The sequence below is a fragment of the Mixophyes fleayi genome, chromosome 7 (assembly GCF_038048845.1).
Source record: "Mixophyes fleayi isolate aMixFle1 chromosome 7, aMixFle1.hap1, whole genome shotgun sequence".
Taxonomy (NCBI): domain Eukaryota; kingdom Metazoa; phylum Chordata; class Amphibia; order Anura; family Limnodynastidae; genus Mixophyes; species Mixophyes fleayi.
The window spans coordinates 99259332-99286208 of NC_134408.1; the positions used below are offsets into that span (position 1 = coordinate 99259332).

Below are 26877 nucleotides of genomic sequence, written 5' to 3' on the forward strand. Positions count from 1 at the left end.
CACAAATTGCTTAAAAAGTGAATGCTGATTATGACAGAAAGGTGTCACACAGTGCATCACAGCCTGCTGCGTAGCCACAGACCAGTCAGAGTGTCCATGCTGACCCATGTCCACTGCGGAGATCACATTGAATGGGCATGTGAGTGCCAGAACTAGACCATGGAGCAATGGAAGAAGGTGGCCTGGGCTGATAAATCACGTTTTTTTTTTCATCATGTAGATGGCCAGGTGCGTGTGTGTTATTTACCTGGGGAAGAGATGGACTACGGGAAGAAGGCAAGCCGAAGGAGGCAGTGGGATGCACTGGGCAATGTTGTTCTGGGAAATCTGGGGTCCTGGCATTCATGTGGATGTTACTTTGACATGTGCCACCTACTTAAACATTGCTGCAGACCAAGTACACCCCTTCATGGCAATGGTATTCCCTGATGGCAGTGGCCTCTTTCAGCAGGATAATGTGCCACACTGCAAAAATTGTTCAGGAATGGTTTGAGGAATATGACAAAGAGTTCAAGGCGTTGATTCCCCAGATCTCATTCTGCTTGAGCATCTGTGGGATGTGCTGGAAAAACAAGTCCGAGCCATGGAAGCCCCATCTCACAACTTACAGAACTTAAAGGATCTGCTGCTAATGTGTTGGTGCCAGATATCACAGGACACCTTCAAAAGTCTTGTGTAGTTCATGCCTTGACAGGTTAGAGCAGTTTTGGCGGCACAAGGGGGACCTACACAATATTAGGTAGGTGGTTTTAAAGTTGTGTTTGATCGGTCTACATCCCAACATTCTGAAATAAAAATATAAAACTTCCTGCCATCCTCCACCCAGACAACCCACTGATGCACCTGAACATGCTCAATAGTGAAACTGTTGGGAGTTAAGAAAATATACAGTATTTTGCAATACAATTATATTTCTTTATTTTTTTTTAATAACAATAGAGATACTGGTTTACATCAATTCTAAGTAGCTGTTAGCATACTATGTGTGCAGAGATCAAATATACACTAAGGTAATTACTTTGCTTTTTTCAAAAGAATGTGGTTGTAGCATACATGGCAGTTTATTAGTCCATGTGATTAGCATCGAACCTGAAATATACAGTCAAGGAAATATGAAAGGGTCATTGAGCAAGTAATTAATGTGTCACTGTCTTTTTCTATTTTTCATTAGTATTATTTTTTTCTTTGAATTTGAAAGCCCAAGTCCGGGGTTCCACTGTGCATGCACAGGTGGGGTAGCTGCCTCACATATGTACAGAGGGATAATACATGGACTGACAAGTGGTAAAAGTCCTCTTATACCTGCCAGTCAGTATAGCTGGGGAGCTTATGCCGTCCTTTTCATGGTAAATTGGGTGATTGTGTGATAGAAGATTCTAGATCCCTGCAATAAGCAGCGATTGAAAATATTTTATATCGCTAACCAATGATAAATAGACCCCTATGTTTGAATGTTGGCATTACACACATTCATAAGGGTTTTCACACACATCATTATCATTATCAGCAGCAGCTATTTATATAGCGCCACTAATGCCGCAGCGCTGTACAGAGAACTCACTCACACCAGTCTCTACCCCATTGGGTAATAGCAGCCAATTAGCCTACTAGTATGTTCTTGAAGTGTGGAAGGTAACCGGAGCACCTAGAGGAAACCCACGCAAACACGGGCATTGTTTTTAATCTTTGTACTAAATCTCCTCCCTTCTCATTAATAGTACTTTGGTGGGACCGACCATTTGCTTTATTGAGCAGAGTCCTGACACTTACATATAACCCGGGTATCTACTGATCACTGCTCAACTCTATTTGTAGCAGTAGAGGTACAACACATCATAGAGATAATGGAGATAGGTAAGTGTACACAACCATCTTATCAAAGCAGATAGAGTAGCGGGGATAGGTGAGAGTGAGCAAAGTCTACTTTCCCCTATACCTGTTCCGTTATTTGCTATTAAGCGATGGCCTTGTGCACTGTACTGTTGACACTCCCTAGATATCAGTGATCTTATGCAAGGTTCCATCAATCCTCAGTTCAACGGAACGGATGAGCGACAGATTTAAATAATGGACATGTAAGCTGTTGCTTACCTGTGGCAATCTATTCTCCAAGAAAAAATATAGAAATTTGCCATTACAAAATAACACAGGAAAGTTACCATTGACGGACAAGTATGAATTCTTTGTAATATCACGGTCATAAAGTATCTCAAGTACATGGAGAATTACAACTGTAGGGCAGAAAACAACATTACCCCATATTCTATTAAACAATAACTCAAGAGGAAAACTGTGGAATAAAGACAGATATTTGCTACAGCGCAAGAATCTCTAAGCTGTCCACTATGAGCGATGTGGTTTTAAAAGCACAAAACACAACATTTCCTCCACATCCATCTCTCTCCATACCCATTTGCATGGTAAAATGTGAACCCCTTCATTTATCACAGCTATAGGTTTTTAACAGAGGGCTTTTGTATGTTCTCCCTAATAGCATTTCCAGACCCACTAATGCATCATTAGCACTATCTGGAATACAGTCCAATACTACAGAGAGCTTGTCAGATGTAAGGGATGGAATTTGACTACATGAAAAATTGTATCGTGGTCACTGTTTCTATAGTAACTCCATCTCCTAGCGAAGCCGACTAGAGATGCCCTTTTTATTTTATTTTTTGAAACAATCAACAACTAGATATTTCAAGGCAGGGCTACCTTCTTTGAAACTTTTCTAATTCTCTTTGTTGCTTGACAAAGAGAAACAAGTGGATTTGGTGAACCTCTATACAGACAGGATAACTGGAAGATTACAAATATACCTTTAACTTATTTGGGCATATGTTGTTAGACAGTTATGCAATAATATATATAATGCCCAATTTTCCTGACAATTGCTAATAATATTAATAATAAGTATGCAACAGAAGCAATATGTATCTCTGAATAAATTACCGATTTGTAAAATGAACTCTAGAAGCTATATAGGATATCAAGAAATACCTATTTCTAAAGAAATTTCTTAACAATATTACCTATCACTTGGTCAAGATTTGGCTAGTGTCATGGTGCACTCAAACTTTCACTCAAGAAGTTGTTTGCTGCAGTATTTTCTTTGTTACAGGATGATACTGTGCATGTGGTACTTTTCCTGTTACTGGATGGTACCTTGGTTGTGGTACTTTCCCTGTTACTGGATGGTACCTTGGTTGTGGTACTTTCCCTGTTACTGGATGGTACCTTGGTTGTGGTGCTTTCCCTGTTACTGGATCATACAGTGGTTGTGATAGTTTCCATGTTATTATTATTATTATTATTATTATTATTACCATTTATTTATATAGCGCCACTAATTCCACAGCACTGCACAGAGAACTCGCTCACATCAGTCCCTGCCCCATTGGAGCTTACAGTCTAAATTCCCTAACATACACACACACACACACACACACACACACACACACACACACACACACACACACACAGACTAAGGTCAATTTGATAGCAGCCAATTAACCTACCAGTATGTTTTTGGATGTTACTGATGATACCTTGGTTGTGGTATTTTCCCTGTTACTGATGATACCTTGGTTGTGAATTTTTCCCTGTTACTGAATGATAGTTTTATATTGGTACTTTCCATGTTACTGGATGATAGCTTTGTTGTGATACTTTCCATGTTACTGGATGACAGCTTTGTTGTGGTACTTTCCATGTTACTGGATGATAGCTTTGTTGTGGTACTTTCCATGTTACTGGATGATAGCTTTGTTGTGGTACTTTCCATGTTACTGGATAATAGCTTTGTTGTGGTACTTTCCATGTTACTGGATGACAGCTTTTTTGTGGTACTTTCCATGTTACTGGATGACAGCTTTGTCGTGGTACTTTCCACCTCTTACTCGGTTTCTTTCTCTTTCACTCAGTTTTCAATTGTCAGTTCTGTGTATGTGTATAGCAGTCAATTTACAATGTATAATCCTTAAATAACTAGTATCCATACACATAAAAATGCTACCTGTAAAATAGCGTATTTATTATTATTTTTATTTATAAGGCGTCACAAGGGTTCTACAGTGCCAGACATTGGGTTTTTCTACAAAAAACACAATTACATAGATACAAAACAACAACGTTACATAAGTACAAGCATCAATATTGACATAATTACAGCCCGCAAAACTACATAATAACATAAGAGAGAAAGGGCCTTACGCATCTCAAGATGCTTCCAGCTCAGCCCTGGCAACATATACACCAGGTTTACACAGCAATACACCCACATATCCTTCACTTGTAATGGTCACAGTGAAAACAACGCCTTTAAAGCGTCAGTAGGCGGACCCGCATCCTGGATTTCATTATACAGGCCCCGGGTCCGGCCATTGCCAGTTTTAAACCGTTGTTTTCACTGTGACCATTACAAGTGACTTAATTTCTAACTGTACATAACTCTACAAGTCGCATGTTACAGGTGGCGATCATTAAACGTGACGGAAATAGGGGCTATCTGTTATATGGTAAGTGGAGATGTTCAGATTGTTGCTCTTGTACTCCTCTGTATTTTATCTTTGTTCTAAAGTGTGTTGGTATTCTCAGTGCTAAGTAAATAACTACCACCAGATTTTATACATCCCAATAGAATGTATTGCGTATCTGACAACCTTCTCAGGATGTCATTACTGCCATTATTCTACGGGATCCAGCTGAAGCGGCTCAGGCTTCAGCCTGCACATAGCACTTTCTCCATTCGGTAGCAGCGTTAGGCTGCCGGTAAAGAGGTAAATGACCTCACTGAAGAGGTGGGGGCTCCCAGAGCAGCCCCAGCATAATAAATTGCAGCCGTACTTCATTAAGTACTGCAACGATTTGCAGCATATTGAGGGCCGGGGTCATAAATAGACACCTTAGTGGTGGTCAGCACAAGTGAATGAGAGAGTTCATTTTATGGGCTTTTAAAGTTTTTTTTCCCATTTGACTATCGTAGATAAAGTCGGAAGATATAAATAAATATTTTATTTGCATTAGGACTATTATATTTAGTAAAGTTATGAACAAGGGTTTGAGTCTTTTCTGGATAAGATTTAAATAAAATTATGTAAGAGAAAATAAAATATGAAGCTTTACGTTTGTGTCCTCCGAGGCTGCTATTTGGCAGGTCCTCCGATGCGAGCGCAGGAATCTCTCTCTTGCTCAGACAGGCCTTGTTAGCACTGGGTTTGTCAAGGTCCCTTCCTCCAGGAGTGTGAGTTAATATTCATCTGAAAATCGCAAAGGAAAAGTTCTGGATATGGACATTATTTGTTTGTTTGTTTTTTAAATGGAATAACGGTAGATGACAGAGTAGGAAACCGTGGCAGATACACCCTGGGTGTAAGGGGTGTGGCCACTATGGGGCTCGGAAATCCTAGGTTACCTCACGGAGACCCTTGCCCTGCATTATTAAGAACAGAATGGTAAGGTATGTGTTTTCCCTAGGTAGAGGTGCTCTGGCACTTGTCTTCGGATCGGTCGCTCACCACTGATTTTGGATTGCTCCTCCTCCTGCTTCTTGATCTTGAATTGTATCCAAACCTGTCTGTGCTAATTGCTTCAAACTCTTTATTTTATGGCACATAACATTAAGGCATTTGGAATAATGCCTCTGACAATGTTATGTTCTACAAGTATTTTGAAAATAGGAGGCATCTGTTGCAGTCCTAGAGTGAGCTTTTGCCAGTGGCGGATCCAGGGGGGGGGGCGGATCCAGCCGGCGGCTGCACACTGTGCAGGTCCGTTCAGCAGTGACAGTGTGCTGCCCGGCTGCTCTGATTGTGTTTTAAACACAATCAGAGCAGCGGGGCAGCACACTGTCACTGCCGAGCGGACCTGCACAGTGTGCAGCCGCCGGCAGCCTTAGAAATTAAAAAGGGGGCGGGGCCTAAATCGCCCCCCTAAAATCGCCCGGCGTATAGCAAAAGTCTGGATCCGCTCCTGGCTTTTGCCCAAGCCTGGTTGACTGTTTGAACAGTCTAGTTCAACTGGTATATTTCTATGTAGTCTACCTGATGAAGGTCCTGTGGCCCAATGCATATTGGTCCTATTCATTAAGTAATGCAAAAGAAAAGGAGTAACTTTGCACCTTGGCAAAACCATGTTGCATTGGAGGGGGGGGGTGTTAAATATAAAATGTGGGGACAGGTTTATAGTTGGGATAGGGCATGTCCTAGATCAACTTTAAATTTCAGAGTAAAAATAAAGCTATCAAGTATTTGTGTGCTACATGAAACAACAGCCAGTATTTAACTTCTGTGCAAAATAATAAACTAATATGCACCCCTTGCATTGGAACATGGTTTTGTCCAGGTGAAAACTTACTCGCTTTTTTACTTACTTTCCTTATTGAATCAGGCCCATAGTGGTTTGTGCACTTATACTTCACAGTATTAAGGTGATTAAAATGTCCCCTCTTTTCACCAGCTTTGAAAAACTTTAGCTAGATATCTCCAAAAATGCTATTTATATTGGAACATAGACTAATATACCAAGTAATGACGTAAAGTGATCCTTTCATCATGAATCTACATAAGTGTGGTCAGCACAGTTTACCATTGTTATCTCACAACATTGAGGTCATAGATTCTATTGTCACCAGGGTCCTATCTGTGTGGAGTTTGTATGTTCTCCCCATGTTTGTGGTGGGTGTACTACGGCTGCTTCGGTTTCCTTCCACAGTCCAAAAAAAAAAACCTGATAGGTTATTTGTCTTCTGATAAAAATTTGAGTAGGAGTTAGACTTGGCAGGGACTGTTGAATGGTTAAGCATTCTTTATAAAGCGCTGCATAATATGTTTTTGCTATATAAATAGAGGAAACAAATATTAACTTAATAAGTAACATTACCATTTTGATCACTTATGCTCCTGTTGTCCAGAATGAAACATATTCTGCACAATTCTCCTAACAATCTGAGTGTGTTCTGACATACTGCTTGTTTAGTTATAAGGATGATCTTCCATTGACATAGAAGAACATGACTCCAGTGGTCAGAATATAATAATGCAACACTTATTTGGCAGGACTAATACTGTTACATCAAATATATGTCAGACTAGGTCTAGGTCTTCTCTACCATAAGTGCAGGGTGTACAACTGCTATGGGGCCCACAGCTGTCTAGTTACGCCCCAGATGTCATGGAGTAACCAGTATTCCTCCTTATAATGATTATTCAACATGTTTGTTTTCAACGTATATTTTTAAATAGGTAGTAGACATAATGCCTCTCATTCATTTTTTTAAATTTTTTGGTGTACCTGTACTCTAAACACCCTTCCTCAGGACAAAATAAGTCCCACCCCCGTTCCATCAAAATTTGATACAAAACACCCACTTTTGATGTTAAGCCCTGCTCCTTTTGTGGTCCGCAAATCAGATTGTCCCTCCAAACTCGGGACCATTGAGAGGGATGCACTCCTCTGTCGGCCACTCTCTCCCCCATTTACTCCACACAAGGTAAAAAGCAGGTGGGTTCAGGGTGGTAGAGAGCATTTGTGTAAAGTCACCTAAGGGAGAGGGTCACCTATGTTCCTTTCACCAAACTTGAGTTCAGGAAGTGCACAATTCATACATATAATTGCAGTTACAGTAAATATCGCTTTAAGAAGGTCTGATGGTTCTGCAGAAATTTGCTCTTAGTTCCTTCATAGGATTTGATGTTTGCAGGAGTCATAAACAGCCTCAATCAGCATAAAAACAAACAAAAAGTTAAGCTATATTGTCAGAATTTCCAGAGAGAATCTAGATCGGTATTAGGAAACCTGTGCCTCTCCATTTGCAACAGAACTACAAATCCCAGCTTGCACTGCCAGGCTGTAACTTTCATTTCCTAGTCCTGTTCTAGGGAATAAAAAGGCAGAATTGCATTGTACATAAGTGGAATTGTAGTATACTACACACTATTTTGAGTGTACATCAGAGAAATTAGAATGCTCGCAATTGGAAGTAGAGTGTACACTGAAGGACTTAGCAATATAGCAATAGATATAGGTGAAATTGAAGTGTATACAGTATGAGTGGAAATGGAGTGCACACCGGAGGATTTGCAGAGTGCACATCTTTTCAGAACAATACTTTCCGTAAGTACTAGTACAATACTCTTGAAAAAAGACTTAAAGTGTTTTGAGAGCTTTAGTCTTCGTTATTTCATCTATTTCAGAGTGTAAACAGGTGCTGCACACAGTGCATTTCATTATTGGTTATTTGTTCTTCCGACGAATGCTGAAAACATAATAAAATGTTTTTGCGCAGATGTTACAACACAGAAACATGTTTTGAGGTCTGACTAGGCTTAAAGTAGATTAAAGGCAAACTAATTTGGATTAGCAGAGCAAGTTTTACAGCACAATTGTGGGTTCTATCAGTAACCGAATTTCAAATTGTGAGAGATGGAAGACTTTATTAAAGTATCTTCTCCAATAGAAAAGTATCATTATTTATATAGTATTTTGTTTTAATTCCTAAGTACAATGGTTTATTTTAGCCCTATATATGCAAAATGCAAATATCTACAACAGAAATGTTGCACAATACATTAGAATAATGTGCTCAAATGCATTGCTGTTTTCTGTCGTTCAATATTATGTTGAGAGAACCCACAAGCCACGTTTTTAAGTTTTAATTTGAATTGATGTTATTGACTGTTTCAATTCTCAACACAAGTGCGAACTGGTAAAGACACAGGGAAGGACTGCTACTGAGTCAGCCCCCAACCAGACCACCTCACTCAACAGTTTTAGTTACTGCGCCCTGGATGCTGTCTGCTGTGATTGTGATTGGTTAGCGACAATCAGCCTTACCGTGAGGTTGATTGTCTCACCCTCATTGCTCATCCTCTTCCCTTTCTGTACCCTCCTACCTCTCTCAAAGCTTGGTGACTCCCTGTCCAATGTGGACCCCAGTGCTCTCCTCTATAAGACCAGCGAGTGTTGATGGAGAGGGACTGTCTGCGAGGGAGTAGCTATAGCCATAACTGCCTATGTTACTGCAATGGCAGAAAAAATGTGCCTTAAAGTACAAACCGAATATAACTTCATCAATGATGATAAAATGACTGGATTTAGAATTCAGACGTTTGAGTTAGATTGCTAGTAATGCAGTTATTACTGTGCCATATTGGATACTGACTGAGGATGAAGCAGACATGGCGGGGGCAGGGCCGGTGCTAGGGTCCATGGTGCCCTAGGCAAAATCGGCGCCCTCCCCCCCCCCCCCCCCCCGCAAAAATCGGCGCCCTCCTCCCCCCTCACCCCGTCTTTTCTTACCTTGTCTCACCACTGCCGCCTCTCTGCTCCGTCTCCTCCCCTCCACTCACTGACACTAGTGAGTGGAGGGGAGGAGATGGAGCAGAGAGGCGGCGGTGGTGAGCAATAGCCTCTCCCCCCTCCCCCGTGCATCTGCATGCTGTGCAGCGGCCGTGACAGGTATGGTCAGCGGTCGCCGCACAGTTTTAAAATTCATTTCAGTTCTCCAGGCGCCCTCCAGAGCCCGGCGCCCTAGGCAAGTGCCTATCCTTGCCTAATGGGAGCACTGGGTCTGGGCGGGGGTATGACTTTATAGAGAGTCACAGCACAATATTGTAATTGGGTCCAGCCATTATTAGTTATGCTCTGCGTCTTTGCCTTAGCAGTTGAACTGCACAGCAGTGTACTCACCACAAATGATCATCAGGCTGGACAGATTGTATAGCACAGTTTAAAGAAATGAATCTACTTGCACACTCAACATGAAACTTGAGACTATGTCTGGAGAGCAAAAGAAACAAAGTAATGAAGAGCAATAGCAAAAATGCATTTGGGTATATGACTATTTTATATGAGTATGAATTTCTAAAAGTAGACATGTTCTTAAATGAAAATGTCATTTTCCTATATATCAAGAAAGTACAAAATTAATTTCCTATACCCTTTACAGTTTATAAAGCATATAATATAATCTTCACATGACAGAGCAAATCACTATCACTGATTCGTGCTGTATCGAACAATTCTTTTTAGATTACTTTGAATGAGCATTACACTTAATATTAAGCCCTGTAATTCCTCTTTCCCAGTATACATCTCACAGCTATATGCTCAGGGGCTGGGGGGCAGGGGGCATTTTTCCCCAGCCGGTCCCGTAATGGGTTACATTGGGTTGGGTCCATGGGCTGCCTGCATGGGCCTGTGTGTGAACTATATGCATACTCTTTTTTAGGTTAGCCAGCAACATTAATAATAGCCCCTTAATTATAAGACCAGCTGTAAAAAGTGTCTCTATAGAGATTACTTTCTTGTGTGGGCAGCAGAGAACTGGTAGCAGTAAAAGTATCTCATATCTTTGCTATATTTACTTTATCAACTGAAACAAGAAAATTCAAATGCGTTCTTAGAAACATTGACTTTTATAGTCCCATATTGTTTGTTTTAAGATTTTTTTTTTTTTAATTTATTGGAGTTGTGAAGGTGTCTGTTTTATCCAGGCTTAAAAACCCACAGGAACAGTGAGTCCAACATGCTTTGTAACTTCCTAAAAGTTATCTAGAAGGCATTATAATGCTCTGATAAATACTTCAGAGCTTTAGAGTTGCTGACCTTAAATCTTTTCAAGTGAACTTTTGGTCTTTTTTTATATAGCTTTGTGTTTTTCAAGCCTTCAGCAGAATTTCAATACTGTTTCCTTATTCCATCTCTTCCCAGCAGGCCATCACTTGAGGTAATTTAAGACACACAAAATGGCCAAGGTGTCTGCAGAATCCTCTCTGGTGATGTAAAGAGTGTGCAGCGGAACTTGCAGAAGAGCAGGAGTTTGCACAGACTGATGGGGGAGTTGGACAGTGCAAGGGTTATTCCTATTCTTTGCTAAGTATGGAATAGGAGCCTCAGTGCACCTAGTTTTGTGGAGCAGTGCAAAAGTTAGATTTTATTTAGTGCAGTGAGGTTATTAATATGATATAAAGGGGCGGAGATGGCATATTTTAGGGGTATTACTTGCTTTGTTGAAGGACACACAGCTATTTTCATTCTGTAAGAACACTTTGCACCAACAGAAAGTTGGTGGAGATTTATTTAGACGCTATACTTATAAATGGATGCACATTACACTATGCTTTTGCACTTCTGCAGAAAAGCACATGTACTAAACCCAATCTCAATATCCCCTCACTCTCATGATCAATTTAGGCTGTAAGTAAGACCATACTTGCCAACTCTCCCAGAATGTCCAGGAGACTCCAGAATTCCAGGTAGGTCTCCCGGACTCCAGGGAGAGTAGGTCAACCTTCTGCAAGTGGGCAGACTTATAGCCACAATGACGCGATTCTTAGAGAATCACGTCATTTTGCTCCCACCAATCACTGTAAAATGATGCGTCCAGGTTATTACATCACGGGACGAGGCCAAAATGATGCGGTTCACTAAGCTCCGCCCATACCTCTTCTTGGAACTCCCAGAAGGGCCCTTGAAAAAGTATGCAAGTATGAGTAAGACTACACCAAGCAGTATTTTAGGAGAAAAACTGAAAAGGATGATTCTTAATTAGTAGGAGGTTGGACGGGTAGCAGCCTTAAGTGTCTGAATTTTTAATTTTGGAATGTTTGGAGGTATGTTACTTCTAAAATGTAATGTATTGGTTAAAAATGCTTGGAATAGAAATATTTGTACCCTGAAAGTAAACTGAGAACCACAAATAAGCTGAATGGTCAAACTGCACATGACGATTTCTTTTTTATATCGTTTTCAAACAGATCTTTTCCAATTGGTTTGAGGTCACATAGGTAGCGATATTTGGTCAAATGATCCAGACCTATGAGGGCTAATTGCTCATGGGTCAAAATGACTGTGACAACAGCACTTCCTCCCAGTGCTCAAACATCACTGGCCTGCAGGTTATTAAGTCATTTAGGATTAATATGTAGTTGCTCCTAGCTCTGAATTATCCCGAAGCATCTAGAGAGCGATGTGGGGGCATCTGTAGGATCTGGCAGTCACTTCAAACATCTTTATATTAGTTCCTGAGACATTTACATACAGTATGTACTTGATAATTCTCATAGTTATTCACATGAATTAACCTGCACAGTGATCTTTTAAGGGGGTATATATGTTATTCCTGCTGAAAGTTCTTTTTAACATTTTATACAGTAGGGGTTAATATGTCTTACCATCCAAACAAAATGTATTCATATATTCCAAGATTTAACTTGCCCATAACAGCTAGGAGAATTGGCAGCTGGTCTATCAAATCACACACAGATGCAGGAAGAAGACATTGTGCTTTTATTCACGTCTGTTGTTTTTGTGTATAATATTTTGTCTGCATATCTCCAAAATATGATTGTGCTGCAAACAGCTGACATATATGAGAATGTTGAGAGGAATTTAAAGAAAGTGATTTCATTTCTGTAACATTCACCAGAACCCTTTGCACTTAGGAATGTAACCTTTTCCAGCCCACAATAGACCTTTATCCTATTTTATAAATTTTTACTTTTAACCCATATGTATTTCAAACAATTTTGTCTTTTATACTGTAGTATCAATTTTGCATATTTTCAAAAAAAACAACAAGTAAAATGATTGAGCGGTCAATATGTATTTAGCCCTTTCATATCTAGAGGGGGTTTGCACGTCATTGACTAGACCAATTCTGTTTCCAGCAGATTCACTAGTAGTAACTTATATCCTGTTTAATATTCTATAAAATGCACAGTGCGGAAGCTCATCGTGTTTACCATAATACCTTCAAAACCAATAACGACGCGGACACCAGAATAACGTTGGAATTAAAATATATTTATTATATTATATTTATTAAATGGATATATTAAACTAAAGGGGCTGAAGGCGGACGAGAGCAGGGCAGATGGCAAAACAAAACCAATAACGGTGGAAAGGTCAGACCATTGAACCACCAACCCAGGATTTACCTTATCTATTGGCCGGTGCGAAATATATGTCCAACGGCAAGACTACACCCCCCTAAATAAACCGCCAGAGATAATCAACATACTGGCCCAGAGTCCCATTCACTGGACCCAACACACGTGATGACAACACCATACGAAAGGGGGGATAGTGACCTATGACATATAAACCAAGCACCATATGCAAACTTACCAACTGCACTGCTCTCCCACCGAAGAAGCGAAACCATTTAAAAAACAGCCGGGAGGGAGGGAGGAATCCGGAAACAGAGAGGGGAAAATGGATGACAACCATCACCTATATAAAACAAAACCACCCCCCTCTCTCTGCCTATTGGTTCACATATAATACAAGCCCATAGGCTAAACACCTAATCACTCACCCACGTGATTTTAACTGCGTTCAGGCTGATGGCCACACTTCTCAAGTATTGTTGTTTTTTTTAAAGAGAGATGATAGGTTGTAAGAAATCTTTCACACAACAGATTTTTAAAGCTTCTTTTAGTTTTTTTGTTCTTTTAGCACATTTGAACATGACTTTCAGCTCATGGCATTGTCTACATTTGCTTTCCATCATCATCGTCATTTAAGTTTATTGATAAAGTGCCACAAGATCCGCAGATTGCACCATCAACATAATAAAAGCAGAACAATATACAGTTAAATAAGGGGCAAAAGCAACAATAAAATCGGTAAAAATCAATGCAAGAAGAGACAATAAAGGAAGCAACTACATTAGAAGACACAACCAAAACAAAGGAAACCTTACATAGAGGACTAGGGGCTATATTTACTAAGCTGCGGGTTTGAAAAAGTGGGGATGTTGCCTATAGCAACCAATCAGATTCTAGCTGTCATTTTGTAGAAGGTACTAAATAAATGAAAGCTAAAATCTGATTGGTTGCTATAGGCAACATCCCCACTTTTTCAAACCCGCAGCTTAGTAAATCTAGCCCTAGGAGTTAGAGAGGGTCAAACTCATGAGAGTTAACATTCAATAGGTGTAGGGATGTAAATGGAGGAATGCAAGAGAAAGAGGTATGTGGAGCGAGAGGAGGAAGCTGTTTAAAATTGGGAGAGGTATCAAATGGAGACAATGGCGGTGGCGGGAAAGGAGTGCAAGGGACAGTTGGAGCTTGACAAGAGGATTGTAGGAGCAGGGAAGTGTGAACAGAAAATAAGTACTGCTTGTAATTATAATACACCTTTGTGTGGTTGTGTGGTACTATAGGCCACCTTCTTGTTCTTTTCTCCTACCAGGCTTACCGTCTGTCTGGTTTTCACCTTCAGTCATGTTTTTGGGTAACTGGTCCATATTTTCAGCGATCTTTGTAACTGCAAATTTTGAGGTAATGTAGTTCTGGATTGTAGTGTTACAGTGCCTACTAATACACAGATGAATGCACATTAACAAGAAAGTCGGGAAGAATGAGTCCCTATTTTCCCTCTGGTGAGGTAATAAGAATAGAAGAAGTTATTTTGCTGCAGCTCTCTATTTTTTTAGGTCTTACTCTTTGTGAAAGCTACATTTTCTATTCAGGATTCAAAGTAATATATGAAACCCCCATATGGATGCCACCTGCATACGTCTTTCATGCCCACATGTGAAAAGCTATTAAGGTTATCATCAATTAGGAACAAGCTTTTAAAAAAAACAGTTACTTTTGCGTACTTATGGCTTAGTGCACCTTCCATATACTGTGCTGATTGAGACTGGAGCTTTAATCTGGTGAAGGGAGGCGGCTGAGAGGTCTTTTAACATATTCCCTCACAAAAGCTGCTGGTTATAGCAATGCCAAGACACAGGAACATTTCTTAATGCAAGGGACACTGAAATTGCCTCAGTGAGACTTCTGCTTTTACTGAGAGAAAGAAAAAAACCGACTAATAGCGTCCTTTTAACTAGGCACTCAAAGCTTCAGCTCTAGTTGCGCAGGTGAAACCGGGAAGAGAGCTAAAAGTGGCCTAAAAGCATCTGTAGTCGTGCTGTTTGCCCTCCCTGCGTGAGGCTTTTCATAGTGCTTTATGCATCCGCCAGCGAAGGTTACTCCTTGGAAAACAAACTGGAGTGCGGATCTAGTGTTCTAGCTGAGTGTTAATAGCTGAAGTGCTTTCACCCTGACTTCTCTTTCTTGGCTTTTAATATCATCTGAGGATATAGAGTATCCTCATTTTCTAATATAAGGGAAGTATGTTAGCAATTGAACAATAAGGCTACAGACAGAGCTATTTTTCATTTTCAAAGTCAGTCTCGTTTGATTGTTGTAAATCAGAAAACACATTATGAGGTAGAAGTTAATTGCCATGTGCCCAATGGTATATTTCTCAACGAACCACTGTCTCTAGAGCATAGGAAAAGGTGATAAATCTTTTTTGTTTCTCTTAAAAACAAATCTTAACATTATTTAAATGTTAGTCAAAGAATAAACAGCATAATAACACTGAATAGTGTAGTGTTTGTTTTCTTCAGCTTCACTTAAAAAGTTCTACCCAGCTAAGTATGTAAAAGTTTTGTGTTTCTGAGACAAATTTCTGGGTATCAAGTCATTACTTTCTGATTTACAAAGCGTTCAGCTGACTCACAGTGGGATTTAATTTGAAGGTGTCACGGTTGGATTAATGTTATTACTTACAGGACTCGAATTGTATACTTTTAGTACATCATTTTAATGGTGCCAGATATATGTTTTGGGCAATAAATTTATGTTTATATGAGAGAAAATACAAATCTTATCTAGTAAATGATATCAAGAGAAACTTAATATAATGTAGATAATCATATTCAAATTAGAGCATTCTATCTTTCTCCAGTTCTTGTCTCAGTCACAGATATGTGATGGATTTACAGGGCAAAGACATTTCACTTACAATGGGGTATGTGTATATATTTAAAACTTGAAGCATATAAATAGGTAACAAATAAGGTTTCTGCAGTTTATAATGAAGATGCCCTCAGCTTATAAACTCGACCCAAGTTAGTGGGAAGGTGTATCTTGGAGCATGCTTCCTGAAGGTATACACCTAATTTTCCAGCATTTCTGCAAACAACAAAGGTAAAAGTACCATATCCAAAAATGTGGTAAAGTAATTTATAAGATCTAGACATCCCAGTATTGTAATGTAGTGGCCAAATGATTTGGCTTGGCTCCCTCTTTCCCAACGCATTCATTTTAGGCTATAGCGGATTGCAATTAATTGACAAACACTGCTCTATGTCTTTATTACATTTGTTATCTTTATGTTATCTTTATGTTTTCAGGTGTCCGCACGAGGCCCTGGAGGAGCACACAACCTCAGTTTTGAAGGGATGGAGCTGCAGTACGCATCGTTACCCAGGTAGGTCCTATTAATCCACATCCTCTGTGTGTATATATGTTTACTTTAATCTTACCCAGTACCAAAGACTTTATATTGCCATCACTTTACAGAGAAAAAGGAGTACAACAGATTATGGAAAAATAGCGGTTTAAGTGGGAACTTAGAAGTGGCGATATGGAAAATCTAAGTGGATGGGATTTGATAGTTTTGCAATTGAAGCTCACTTCAACCACTGGAAATATAGGGAAAAAAGATATCCACCCTTCGAAATGTACACTGCTTGTTGTGTTTAAATTGTGCCACCAGTAGTTACACGTTAATGTACAGCGAGCGATCCTGTTCCTTTTGTTGGGCATGCAGAGGATCACCGGAACCAGCTGTGTCTCTTTGTACACATTTGTCCAGGAAATAAAGCTTTGCCTCCATGCCATAAGTGTTGTAATCCCCATCCTCGATACATGCCGGTATTGTTCCTAGGAAAACCGGCACTTAGGAAGTCAATGTATAGTCACTGGAGAGACACTGGAGCTTTCCTTTCTGGCCTAGTGATGGTCGTTCACAAGTATAGAGCCATTGAGTAAAGCTGGCAGCACTCTGCAATCAACGGTGTTACTGGAAACTTTCCCCAATATCGCTGACTGCACCATGCCCATAACAAGGACAATGGCAGGGATTAATCCAGTCAAATGTGATAAAATCATTTTTGGACATGTCCAGAAATCTAGTCTGCAGACAACTGTTGCCAGTTTGTGTGCGTGGCCATCTAGCAAACCCAGCAGCTAGAAGTTGTATCTAATTTTCCATACTACACTAAGAAAAGGTGATATAATTGTGTTTTAAATAGAAATAAGTGAGTGGAGGACGAAAAGTATATTATAATTTATATTGTATTGAGGAAATTATGTTACTAACAGATAAAGGACAGGAACAGCATGTGTGAGATAGGATATTGAGATAAAAGATAATATGGGAGTATACCACTTGTTTTAGGATCAATTATTGTTTGATACAGTAGTGAACAATCTGTATGTGCCTCTGTGTGGGATCCCAGAACATGGGTACACTCACATTTGGGCTCTCACCTAAAAAAAAAGGTAAGCATCAATGGTTCAATGGATTGTCATAGATTAGTATTTTAACTGTAGATCAAAGTTTTTACATATATGTTGCTGTGTTATTGAAATGAGAAAATTGTTACGCAATATTACACAATGTAATAATAGTGTTATAATTAATTCAACCTATAATTGTAAGACTTTTGTTTTACTGAATATCACATTTGATTGTACACTTTGTCAGGACTTTGAGGTCTAAACCTGGGTATACATCTACACAATTATCATGCAGATTACATGATTCACAACCGATTGTCCAGATATTGCAAAAGTGTGAACACCCTCACGATTATGTTTTATTGTACCACATAGTATTAACACATCGTAGTTACTGTAGCACATCGTATGTTGATTTGGTTTGGGTTTGTGAAAATTTCTAAAAATCGCGATCAACAATGGAATGATGTTGAGCAAATGTGCAAGTGTGTGCATACTCACAAACAGCAAGTGTGCAGAGTCACAGCCTTGTGAGAGATCAAGATCACAGATCTGAAGGTAAATTGTGTAGGTGTGTACACATGAATCGGCATGATCATTGGGACTTTCAGTCTTTGGTGAAATCGTTACAGAAATTGCCTCTGAAGTGAGATTGCATAGGGGTGTACTTAGCTTAATTTATGACATTATGAGATTTTAGTGTGTTTTTTGAGTAAGGCAACAACATCCTAGTGCACTCACCTGGTGAGTGTATCTGTACTCTAACCAACAGGTCCTTTCACTTGTGTGACAAAAGTCATTTACATATTGCAATGAATGATGGAATAAGTGAAACGTGAATCATGTTATTTGAGGTGCTCCTCATAATTATGTATATAATTGATTAAATAGACTGTATTTTCACTGGCATATGATATAGAACTATAACATCATTCATTTAATACTCAAGTTTTTTCATTTTTTCAGGGATGTGCTCAAAATCAACTTTTTTCTATGGAATCTTTGTTATAATAATTAAATTGACTAGATTATTGTCAGTCATACTCATATTGGGGCTGAAATACTACTATAGGTATTTCTGACACATTTAAAATATAAACTTTACAAGTGTAATAATGTAAAAAAGTGCAGCCCCAATAAAATTAAAATGTACCAACCTCACTCATAAAATCAAATATTAGTTTAAATACCTGGCACTCTCATTACAAACAACGTGACAACAGTAGAGAAACAAACTTAAGTACCACAGGTGATGAAAACACAATGAGTATGAAATCTCTAAAAGACAATATTTTAGTCTCAGTTATAAATAAGTCTTGGTGCTGTCTTTTCAATGCATCTAAAATCCGATATAGAAGCAATTCTCTCTCAATTCATAGCAGATATGAAAGCACACCCAAGTGTTAGTCACAAACGAGAAACAAAGGAAAAGTGCATTTCTCTACCAGAGTAAAGCCACAGAAATTGCACTCACATAGGGACTGAAGATGCAATATATACCAAGAGAAGATTTTATGATTTTTAGTGAATTTGTAGCGTACGTAGCCAGCTTTAGTCATTGGTTTTGGGCTGTGAGGTTTATGTTTGTGCTGATTTTGATCACGAGAAAATAATTAAATCACTGTCTTTACTTTTTAAAAATGAAAACGTTTAACATGACATGTCATAATAACGGTTCACATGTCAATTTCATATTTTTTGTATCGTTTTCTTGTAAGAAGGTGCTTAACAAGAATTAAGAATCCAAGGATAGTGTTTGGAGTATGTGAATTTTATAAGTGTGACTTAAATACAATAACTTCAGCTTCTATCTTAACAACTGAGCTCATTGAAGGACATAACAAACATAGGGGTTCTAGTGGGATTTCATAGGATTTAATGTTCAGTGAATTAACTATTTAATGGTATATTTTTATGTAGCACATTGGGGCTATTCTATACAGCAATTCTCTTGTAATTGCTGCTTTTTATCTCTATCACTATATACCATTTTTGTAGCTGAGCAGATTGCCACCAATAAAGTTGGAAAAAGATGGGCTTCCCTTTGGTGCAAAGATAAAATTGTTACAACCATATTAACCCAGTTAATGGAGAGGATTTTGGAAGAATTCTCATCTGCCGCAGCATACATTGATAATTGGGATAACCTAATCACCTCTTTCTCGGGTCGTTATGGGAAAGTGAATAAAATAAAAATTTAGATACTTAATATTTTTATAAAGAATGTTTAAAGTTTCACAAAAACTTTATTTTGCCAGTGTGTATTAATAATTTTATGTATGTGCATAGAAATAAAAAGAAAAAAATCACATTCTAAAAATGTAACTGAAACATGAAACAAACAGAAATGACTATTAGCCTCATTATACCCTCCTAATAGCCACATACAGTAGCATCACATTTTATGTGCATGCCTTGAGATGGTATATGTGCCTATAATTATGGAGGTTGGAGTATTTTGCTGGACAATACAGGTGTATATACCCTACTTTGCTGTTCCTTAGTAACAAATAAAGCAGTAACTGCAATCATATAGCACAGTCACTGGCACACGCTAGTGTTTTGTTTGTGATTCTGCCAGAAGAGAATAGAGCTAGGTTCTATGTCATTTGCACCTCACACGGACTCTTCAAGTTCACAGCAATTGGTGTGGAACAGATTTCTAGCATATAAATGGAAAAAGCTCATAGCGGTCCGTTTACTTAACTCCTAAATCACTGCCAAGCTACACAGCAAATACTGTGTCTCAAGGTACCCAGCCAGCACTCTTCTAAAAGGACTTGTATAACCGCTATAGAGGAAAATAGGTTCATAGGGTATAATTGTCACCTCTTAGGATCAAGGAACATTGACTACAAACATGAAAGTTATGAATTAATAATAAGTTGTGATATTTGAAATCAATCGCATTGATACTGTACTTGCAAATAAAACTGTAGATTAAGAGCCTATTTCGTACAGGGCATTTCTTAAAGACCATTATTCTCTGAAAAATGATGATAGCTACTAATGACATTTATATTTATATATATATATATATATACTGGCACACGCCAGCTTATTAGTACTGAATATATTGTAGATATATTGTAGATAAGGGTTTTATAATGGGGAGCCAATGTTTCACCTATGTGCACCTGATACCCTGTTAATAACATAATTGTATGGCATTGAACACAGTGCATATGAGGTTATAATAATTCATGAAGAGTTGTCTAGATGAGTATCTTTCCAGAAACTATTTGTTCTGTGTCCCTAACAGAATGTATCACAGTTTTACAGCCTGTGAAATAATGTTGGCTAATTGTTGATAACGATGCAGCACAAACAGAAATTAAATATACAGTTGCGGCCACAAATATTGGCACCCTTGCAGTTTTTTCTAATAATACACCATTTCTGCCAGAAAATTGTAATATTTTGAAGTCCACATATGTATTTCTTTGGTTTGCAGTGGAATAAAGCACAAAAAGCAGAACAATTCACTAAGTCGCAGCTTATTTTACACAGAAAGTACTTAAAAATAATTAGATTTCAAGCAGGTGGTTTTTCTTCTCCTTCAGTTTGGAACTGAACTCACCTGTGGTGAGTAGCAGGTGTCTGCAATATAAAAACCACTCATTAAATGAGTTTTAATAGAGGAAATGGCTCATCCTCCTGTTTTGTGTCACTGTATGTACTACAATGAGCATAGAGAAAAGAAAGAAAGTCAGAGAGTTGTCTGAGGAGGCCAAACAGAAGATTGTAGCAAAGCATGGACAATCTGAAGGCTGCATATCAATCACCAGAGACCTTGATGTTCCAGTTTCCACCATATGTAATGTTATCAGAAAGTTTAAGGCCAGTGGCACTGTAGCCAAGCTCCCTGGATGTGGCTGGAAGAGAAAACTTACAGCAATGGATTGTTGGAATTGTAGAGGAAGCACCTCAATCAACTGCCAAACAGATTCAAGCTGACCTTCATACACAAGGAGCGAATTTCAACTTGCACCATCGTCAACTCAATAAAAGGGGTTTATATGTTTGGGGTCCCTGGAAGGCCCCAATGCTTAGAGAGTGACATAAGAAAGCCCAACTGGAGTTTGCCAAAACACAGCTGAAAAAGCCAAATTCCATCTGGGAGAATGTCCTGGGAACAGATGAGACCAAATAAGAGCTTTTTTGGTAAAATACATCATCCGTATGTTTTGAGACAGCAATATGAAGCTTCCAAAGAAAAGAACTTCTTCCCTACAGTCAAACATGGAGGAGGTTCAGTAATGTTTTGGGGTTGTTGTGCTGCATCTGGCACTGGGCGCCTTCAATGTGTGCAGGGCATCATCAAGTCTAGAGATTACCAGGCCATTTTGTACCGCAATGTTGAATCCAGCATTACAGAGCTGGGTTTCCGTTGAAGGTCATGGGTGTTTCAGCAGGATAATAACCCCAAACACATGAATGGTTCAAGACAAGATGCTGGACTAATCTGCAATTCCCATAGAACACCTGTGGAGAGACCTGTAAACACTAGTTGGGAGAAGGAACCTTCAATTCTGAAAGAACTGGAGCAAAAATGAGTGGTCCAAACTGCTGGTAATGGGTGCAGGAAGCTCATCCATGACTGTATAGGAAGGAGCTCATTGCAGTTATTTTAACCAAAGTCTGTTTTACCAAATATTAAGTCTAGGGTGTCCATAATTTTGTCAATGACATTTCTTTCATTTTCTGATTGGAAATGATATACAGTATTAAATTCATAATCAAATCAAAAACAAAAGTTCTGTAACACTAACAGTGAAAGAATTGTGGATACTAAATACTGTTGTTAATTTCAACTTATGTTTAAAGGAAATTATGGGTTATTTGGAAAAAGTGTAAGGGTTACAATATATTTGCCAAGGACTGTATGTGTCATGGAAGCGACCATGAGAAAATGGTGTGTGCGACATTGTTAATTCATGTGAACAAGGCCGAAAGGTTAATAAATTGCTAGTTGACATTAATTTACTGGTGGAATGCTGGTGTTGCGTTCTGTTTGGTATGCAATTATCTTCTGACAAGGCACTCCTCTGGGTGGGCCCAAACAGAAGTCAAAAACTCCCTCCAAAGTAGAAAAAAGGGTTACATGCAATGTAATTTATCTTATCTAGTGTCTCGGTATGCGAAATTTACATATGTTTCTGATTATCACATTCTGCCATTCATGTTGGATTTATTTCAACTTTAGATTTGGTGGCACTTTTAAAGAGCAAGTAAAGCCATTACATGACATTATTATCTATCTGAGGATACGTTATTGTTACCGTATCCCCTGGATAGTCATCATGCACAGTGGAACTGAAAGTTTACAGTTCCACTTGTTTCAAAAAGAAAAAGAATATAAATATTTGAATAGATTAAGAATGTATATAAAAATATTTGAAAAGATTTACTAATGGAAAAATATGCTCCTGAATGTGTCCATCATTCATATTTCACTTCTCTGCAGCAGGTTGCCATGTTAAAGGGGGGGGGGAGGTTTCTTTAACTAGACAAGCATACAGTGACTGACGGCTAGACAGACTTGCTTTTGCAGAAACACACCCTGTGGATTGGTTAATTCATGCACAGGGGCAGGGCCAGTGATCTTACCACAGCCTTAATGCCTGGAGAATCAGCTTTTTGGAGCAGCTATTATAAAAAATAAAAAAAACCTGTTATCTCTGGAATTTATTGTTAAAATCTTGCCGAAGCAGCTGATCGATACTTGGAGAAACTAGCCTGGAGTTTTAAGGGTTAACTTACTGTTTACCTGAGACAGGCTGGGGGTACAGATACATATCTCTGATTTTGGTGGAAAGTCCCAAATTTCAGGCTGCAAAAGGAGTGGAGTTTACCCAGATGTGTGCATTTGTGGGCGAGGTTTGGATGGAACAGGGGTGAAGCTTATTTTGTCCTGATTTCCCAAAATGTCGGGAGGTGTGCATGTGCATGCTTGGGCTCTCAGTTTCACTGAGTTAAAAGAAGCAAAAAAAACATGAATTGTTAAAAAACAGAATATAATATGATAAAAAATGATGCTATAGTATATAACATATAATATGATGTTAATATATATATGACTAAGCCCCACGTGGGTGAAACGCGTAGGATTGCTACATTGTTCACTTCTCATGAGCTCATGAGCACAGTTCTTCTTTTACTCATTGTTTCATTCAAACCATCCAAACAGCGATAACGCGCCTCTGCGCATGCGCTATACGCGCGGCATCTGCCAGGGACGCGACCATCCAGCTGTACAGAGGGGAGGGGCGGCTGCCTGAAACTCCTCACCACGCTGCAGCAAGACCCGGGAAGGACGCCCAGCTGCACGTGGAATCCAAAACAGAGGACCAGGATCGTACCAGAGACTCCTTCTGGATATAGGTCAGTGGCTGTCCGGCTGTTAGCTATTGACACTAGGTGTATGAACTCATTTATGATCACATGTGGTGGTTTTTTTTGGAACTTTACAATCTCAAGACTTTTCTACTTTAGGTGCATAGCACCTTTTTTTCATCAATATATATTTTGGATTATCAAGCCCTCTATACAACATTTAGTTGCTCCCTCTTTATGGAACTCTGTTGGGGCTAGCTATCATTGAGCCTTTGTGGTATTTTTGCATTATCTGTATGTTAGTGGACTCCAATCCATGTCTATTCTTCACATCTGTTTCTATGCATTTTGGTGTACTAAATTGTAAATACAATCAAGTGTGCCGGCACATTATTTTACACTGCTATTGTAATATTAAATTTACTGATAGCCATTAACCTATGTATGTTGCATCCCTATATCACATCAGCGCCTGGGTATCTATCTACAACTATTAGAAATTTCTGGGGATTAGGACTAGCCCCATCCACATCCCAATTGGCTGCTATCCTACAGGTCTAGGAGCGCAGACCCCACCTTTATATATTGTTTCAATATATATATATATATATAGATCATTGAAGAAAATGCTCTATTCTTAGAATACAGCATTTATTTCATTAATTGTATACAGTTTTGCCACCCATGATTAATATGCCCCTCAGAACTGTATGAGATTCTGCCAGGATAAAGGTGTGGGAGGAGTTACAGCTGTAATGAGGTAAGATGATAACACTTCGCTTTTCCACTGAGCTGCTGTGGAATGTCAGGTTAATGATGAACAATGTATTTTACCTTCATGGTTCATATCTGAAATTTTCAATTCAAGAGTTTAATGGTCCTTCAAGATTATTCTAGCTGTCTGCTTAATTTACACCTTTTTTTTTTATGAATATGGCATTGTCACCAGTTCAAACAAGAAATAGTTTGTATGCAAAATTCCAAGAAGAAATGTAAGAGGATCCTACCTGGTCCTCTTGCAGTACAGCAATAGCCTTCTCAGTGGTCTTCACAGACTGGCCTAGGGGGGGGACAGAAATTGTTATTTCAGAACTGGAAAAGCGGAAGGGGGAATGACTGAGGTGTTTGGCTGGACTAGTGTAACTGTAGCCCACTCCGGATGCCAACATCTCACTTATGTTCGTTGCTGGGCATGGGGCTACAGTTTTCTGCTGCAGAGAAGATTCCCGCATGAATTCCTTGCTCACAAGAAGTAAGAAGTAAGGATCTAACCAAGAGTGCCATGGAACAGGGGACACTCACCGCTGTCTCCTCTGGATTGGCGTCTGCAGCTAAAGATGACTCCTTTGGTGAAACACAACAGTCCTCCCAAAGGACTAAATTGCTGCTTCTGTAGTATATACTCCACCCATTCTAATACTCGCTAAAGCTGGGTACACACTACAGAAATTTCTACCAACTTTTTATGCCGAGCGATTTTACATGTGACCGATGGTCCGATCGCTCGGTCCATGGACTGCATACACACGAGCCTTGTTTAGGACGATAAAGGGAAGAGCGGACGTCCCTTTAGCGACTTTTTACAGCCATGTTGTCGTGAGCAATGACTGTAATTTCTTACTCACTGTTGTGGATCGGTCGGAAGTTTATACACACTGCACAGCGGAAATGAGATTGGAATGAAAATATTAAACGGTACGACCAACCAAATGAGACGATAATCGTCCATTTGGGCAGACTTTCGACCATCGTGTCACTGCACACACTGACCCGTCTTTTGAATGAGCGATCATATGTCATCTGTTTGAGCCAATTATTGGACGAAAACAGTGTAGTGTGTACCCAGCTTAACAATGGAACAACAACAGCAATGCCCTAGTCCTAAAAACGTTCTATGTGACTGGTATGCTGCACAAAATTACCTCTTGCACTAAGTGTAATGTTGGTGCATTGTTATTACACTATTAGGCCCCTAATGGAGGCTTAATAGTGACACAAAGAAATACAGCCACAGATAGTAAGACATAGTAATGACACCAAAAGCCTACCATTAATAACTAATGACTCCTGACTAATGACTCCTATAGGATGGAGCACAACAAAAGCGCCCAAATTAATCTGATGGCTGCAAGCTCAAGGCTTGAATTAATCTGGTGCCTATGGGCCAAGTGCCTGAATTAATCTGATGGCCACTCAAAGGCCTTACCTTCTTCTAGCAGATTTTGTTGCCAGCCAGAGGGAACCCTGATAGCTCTTTTGCCTTTCCCCTGCTGCTGCTTCAACAACACTCCACTGGTTCCTTTTCAAGAAGTTTTCTGTCTTGAGACTGGTGTCTTCTGGCTTTAGCCCTCTTCTGCCTTCTTTTCTTCTCCGGTGTCTTCTGGTCGTGGACGTGACAACTTCTTTCCATCTTCATTGCAATGTACTGTAATACACTCTAAAATGTAATCTGAAAAGCACAGAAACATTGTCAGAAACAAAACATCACAAATGGCAACTGTTTGTGAATAGCAGCGAGAGCCTCAGTGCTAGTGCTGCTTTAGACGTTGTAGCTGTGTATGAACATGACTTAGATTCACTACAGTCTTTTTTTCTTTGTTATCTGCTGGCAAGCGTAGACATTATTGTGATCAAGTATACAATGGTGAAATCAGCTTGTAAAAAGCATTGACAAAGTGAGTTGCGCAGACACACACTTCATTAATCACAGTGAGAATGGCACAAGTTTGCTTTACTGTGAAGGTGTTGAATCGCCTTCTATTGATGATGGGTGTTCTGTAAGAAAATAGAAATGTAAGAATATTTTCCTCTGAGCAGAAGGCTCAAATGCTCGCTGACTACGTGCAAAGCCGACACACGTGCACTGATACACATATTCTTACTAACTCAATGGCCCCTCTGGTTTAAAAAAGGATACACTCTGAACTATTCTTGATTAAACATTAATGAATGGTAATAATACCTTTAATAGCTGCCCTAACTAGCTACAGAAATTAATTAATTATTGCTATATAACCATTAAGCCAAGTACATTGCCATAGCCAGAAACTGCAATAATCATTTAACAAGAAAACATTATGCTTGGGAAACACCAACAAAATGAGAGAACTAAAGTAAATGGCTAATTACATGCTGGTGAATATATTGTGAGCACAAATGTTGTCGTTTCATTTTAACGTTGTAACATTTTAAATAGTAATGGTAACATTCATCGGGAATGTGCCAGAATTTGCCT

The 26877-nt window shown here is 39.2% G+C and overlaps 1 protein-coding gene across 2 annotated transcripts in view; it reads left to right on the forward strand.

The window, feature by feature from the left end:
* Window positions 1–26877, forward strand: part of PARD3B (par-3 family cell polarity regulator beta) — a 1062783-nt gene that overhangs the window by 932122 nt on the left and 103784 nt on the right. For both annotated transcript variants that reach the window (XM_075180190.1, XM_075180191.1), the window contains exon 22: window positions 16196–16272. In XM_075180190.1, coding sequence (XP_075036291.1) covers window positions 16196–16272 — 77 coding nt within the window. The remainder of the gene's footprint in view (window positions 1–16195; window positions 16273–26877) is intronic.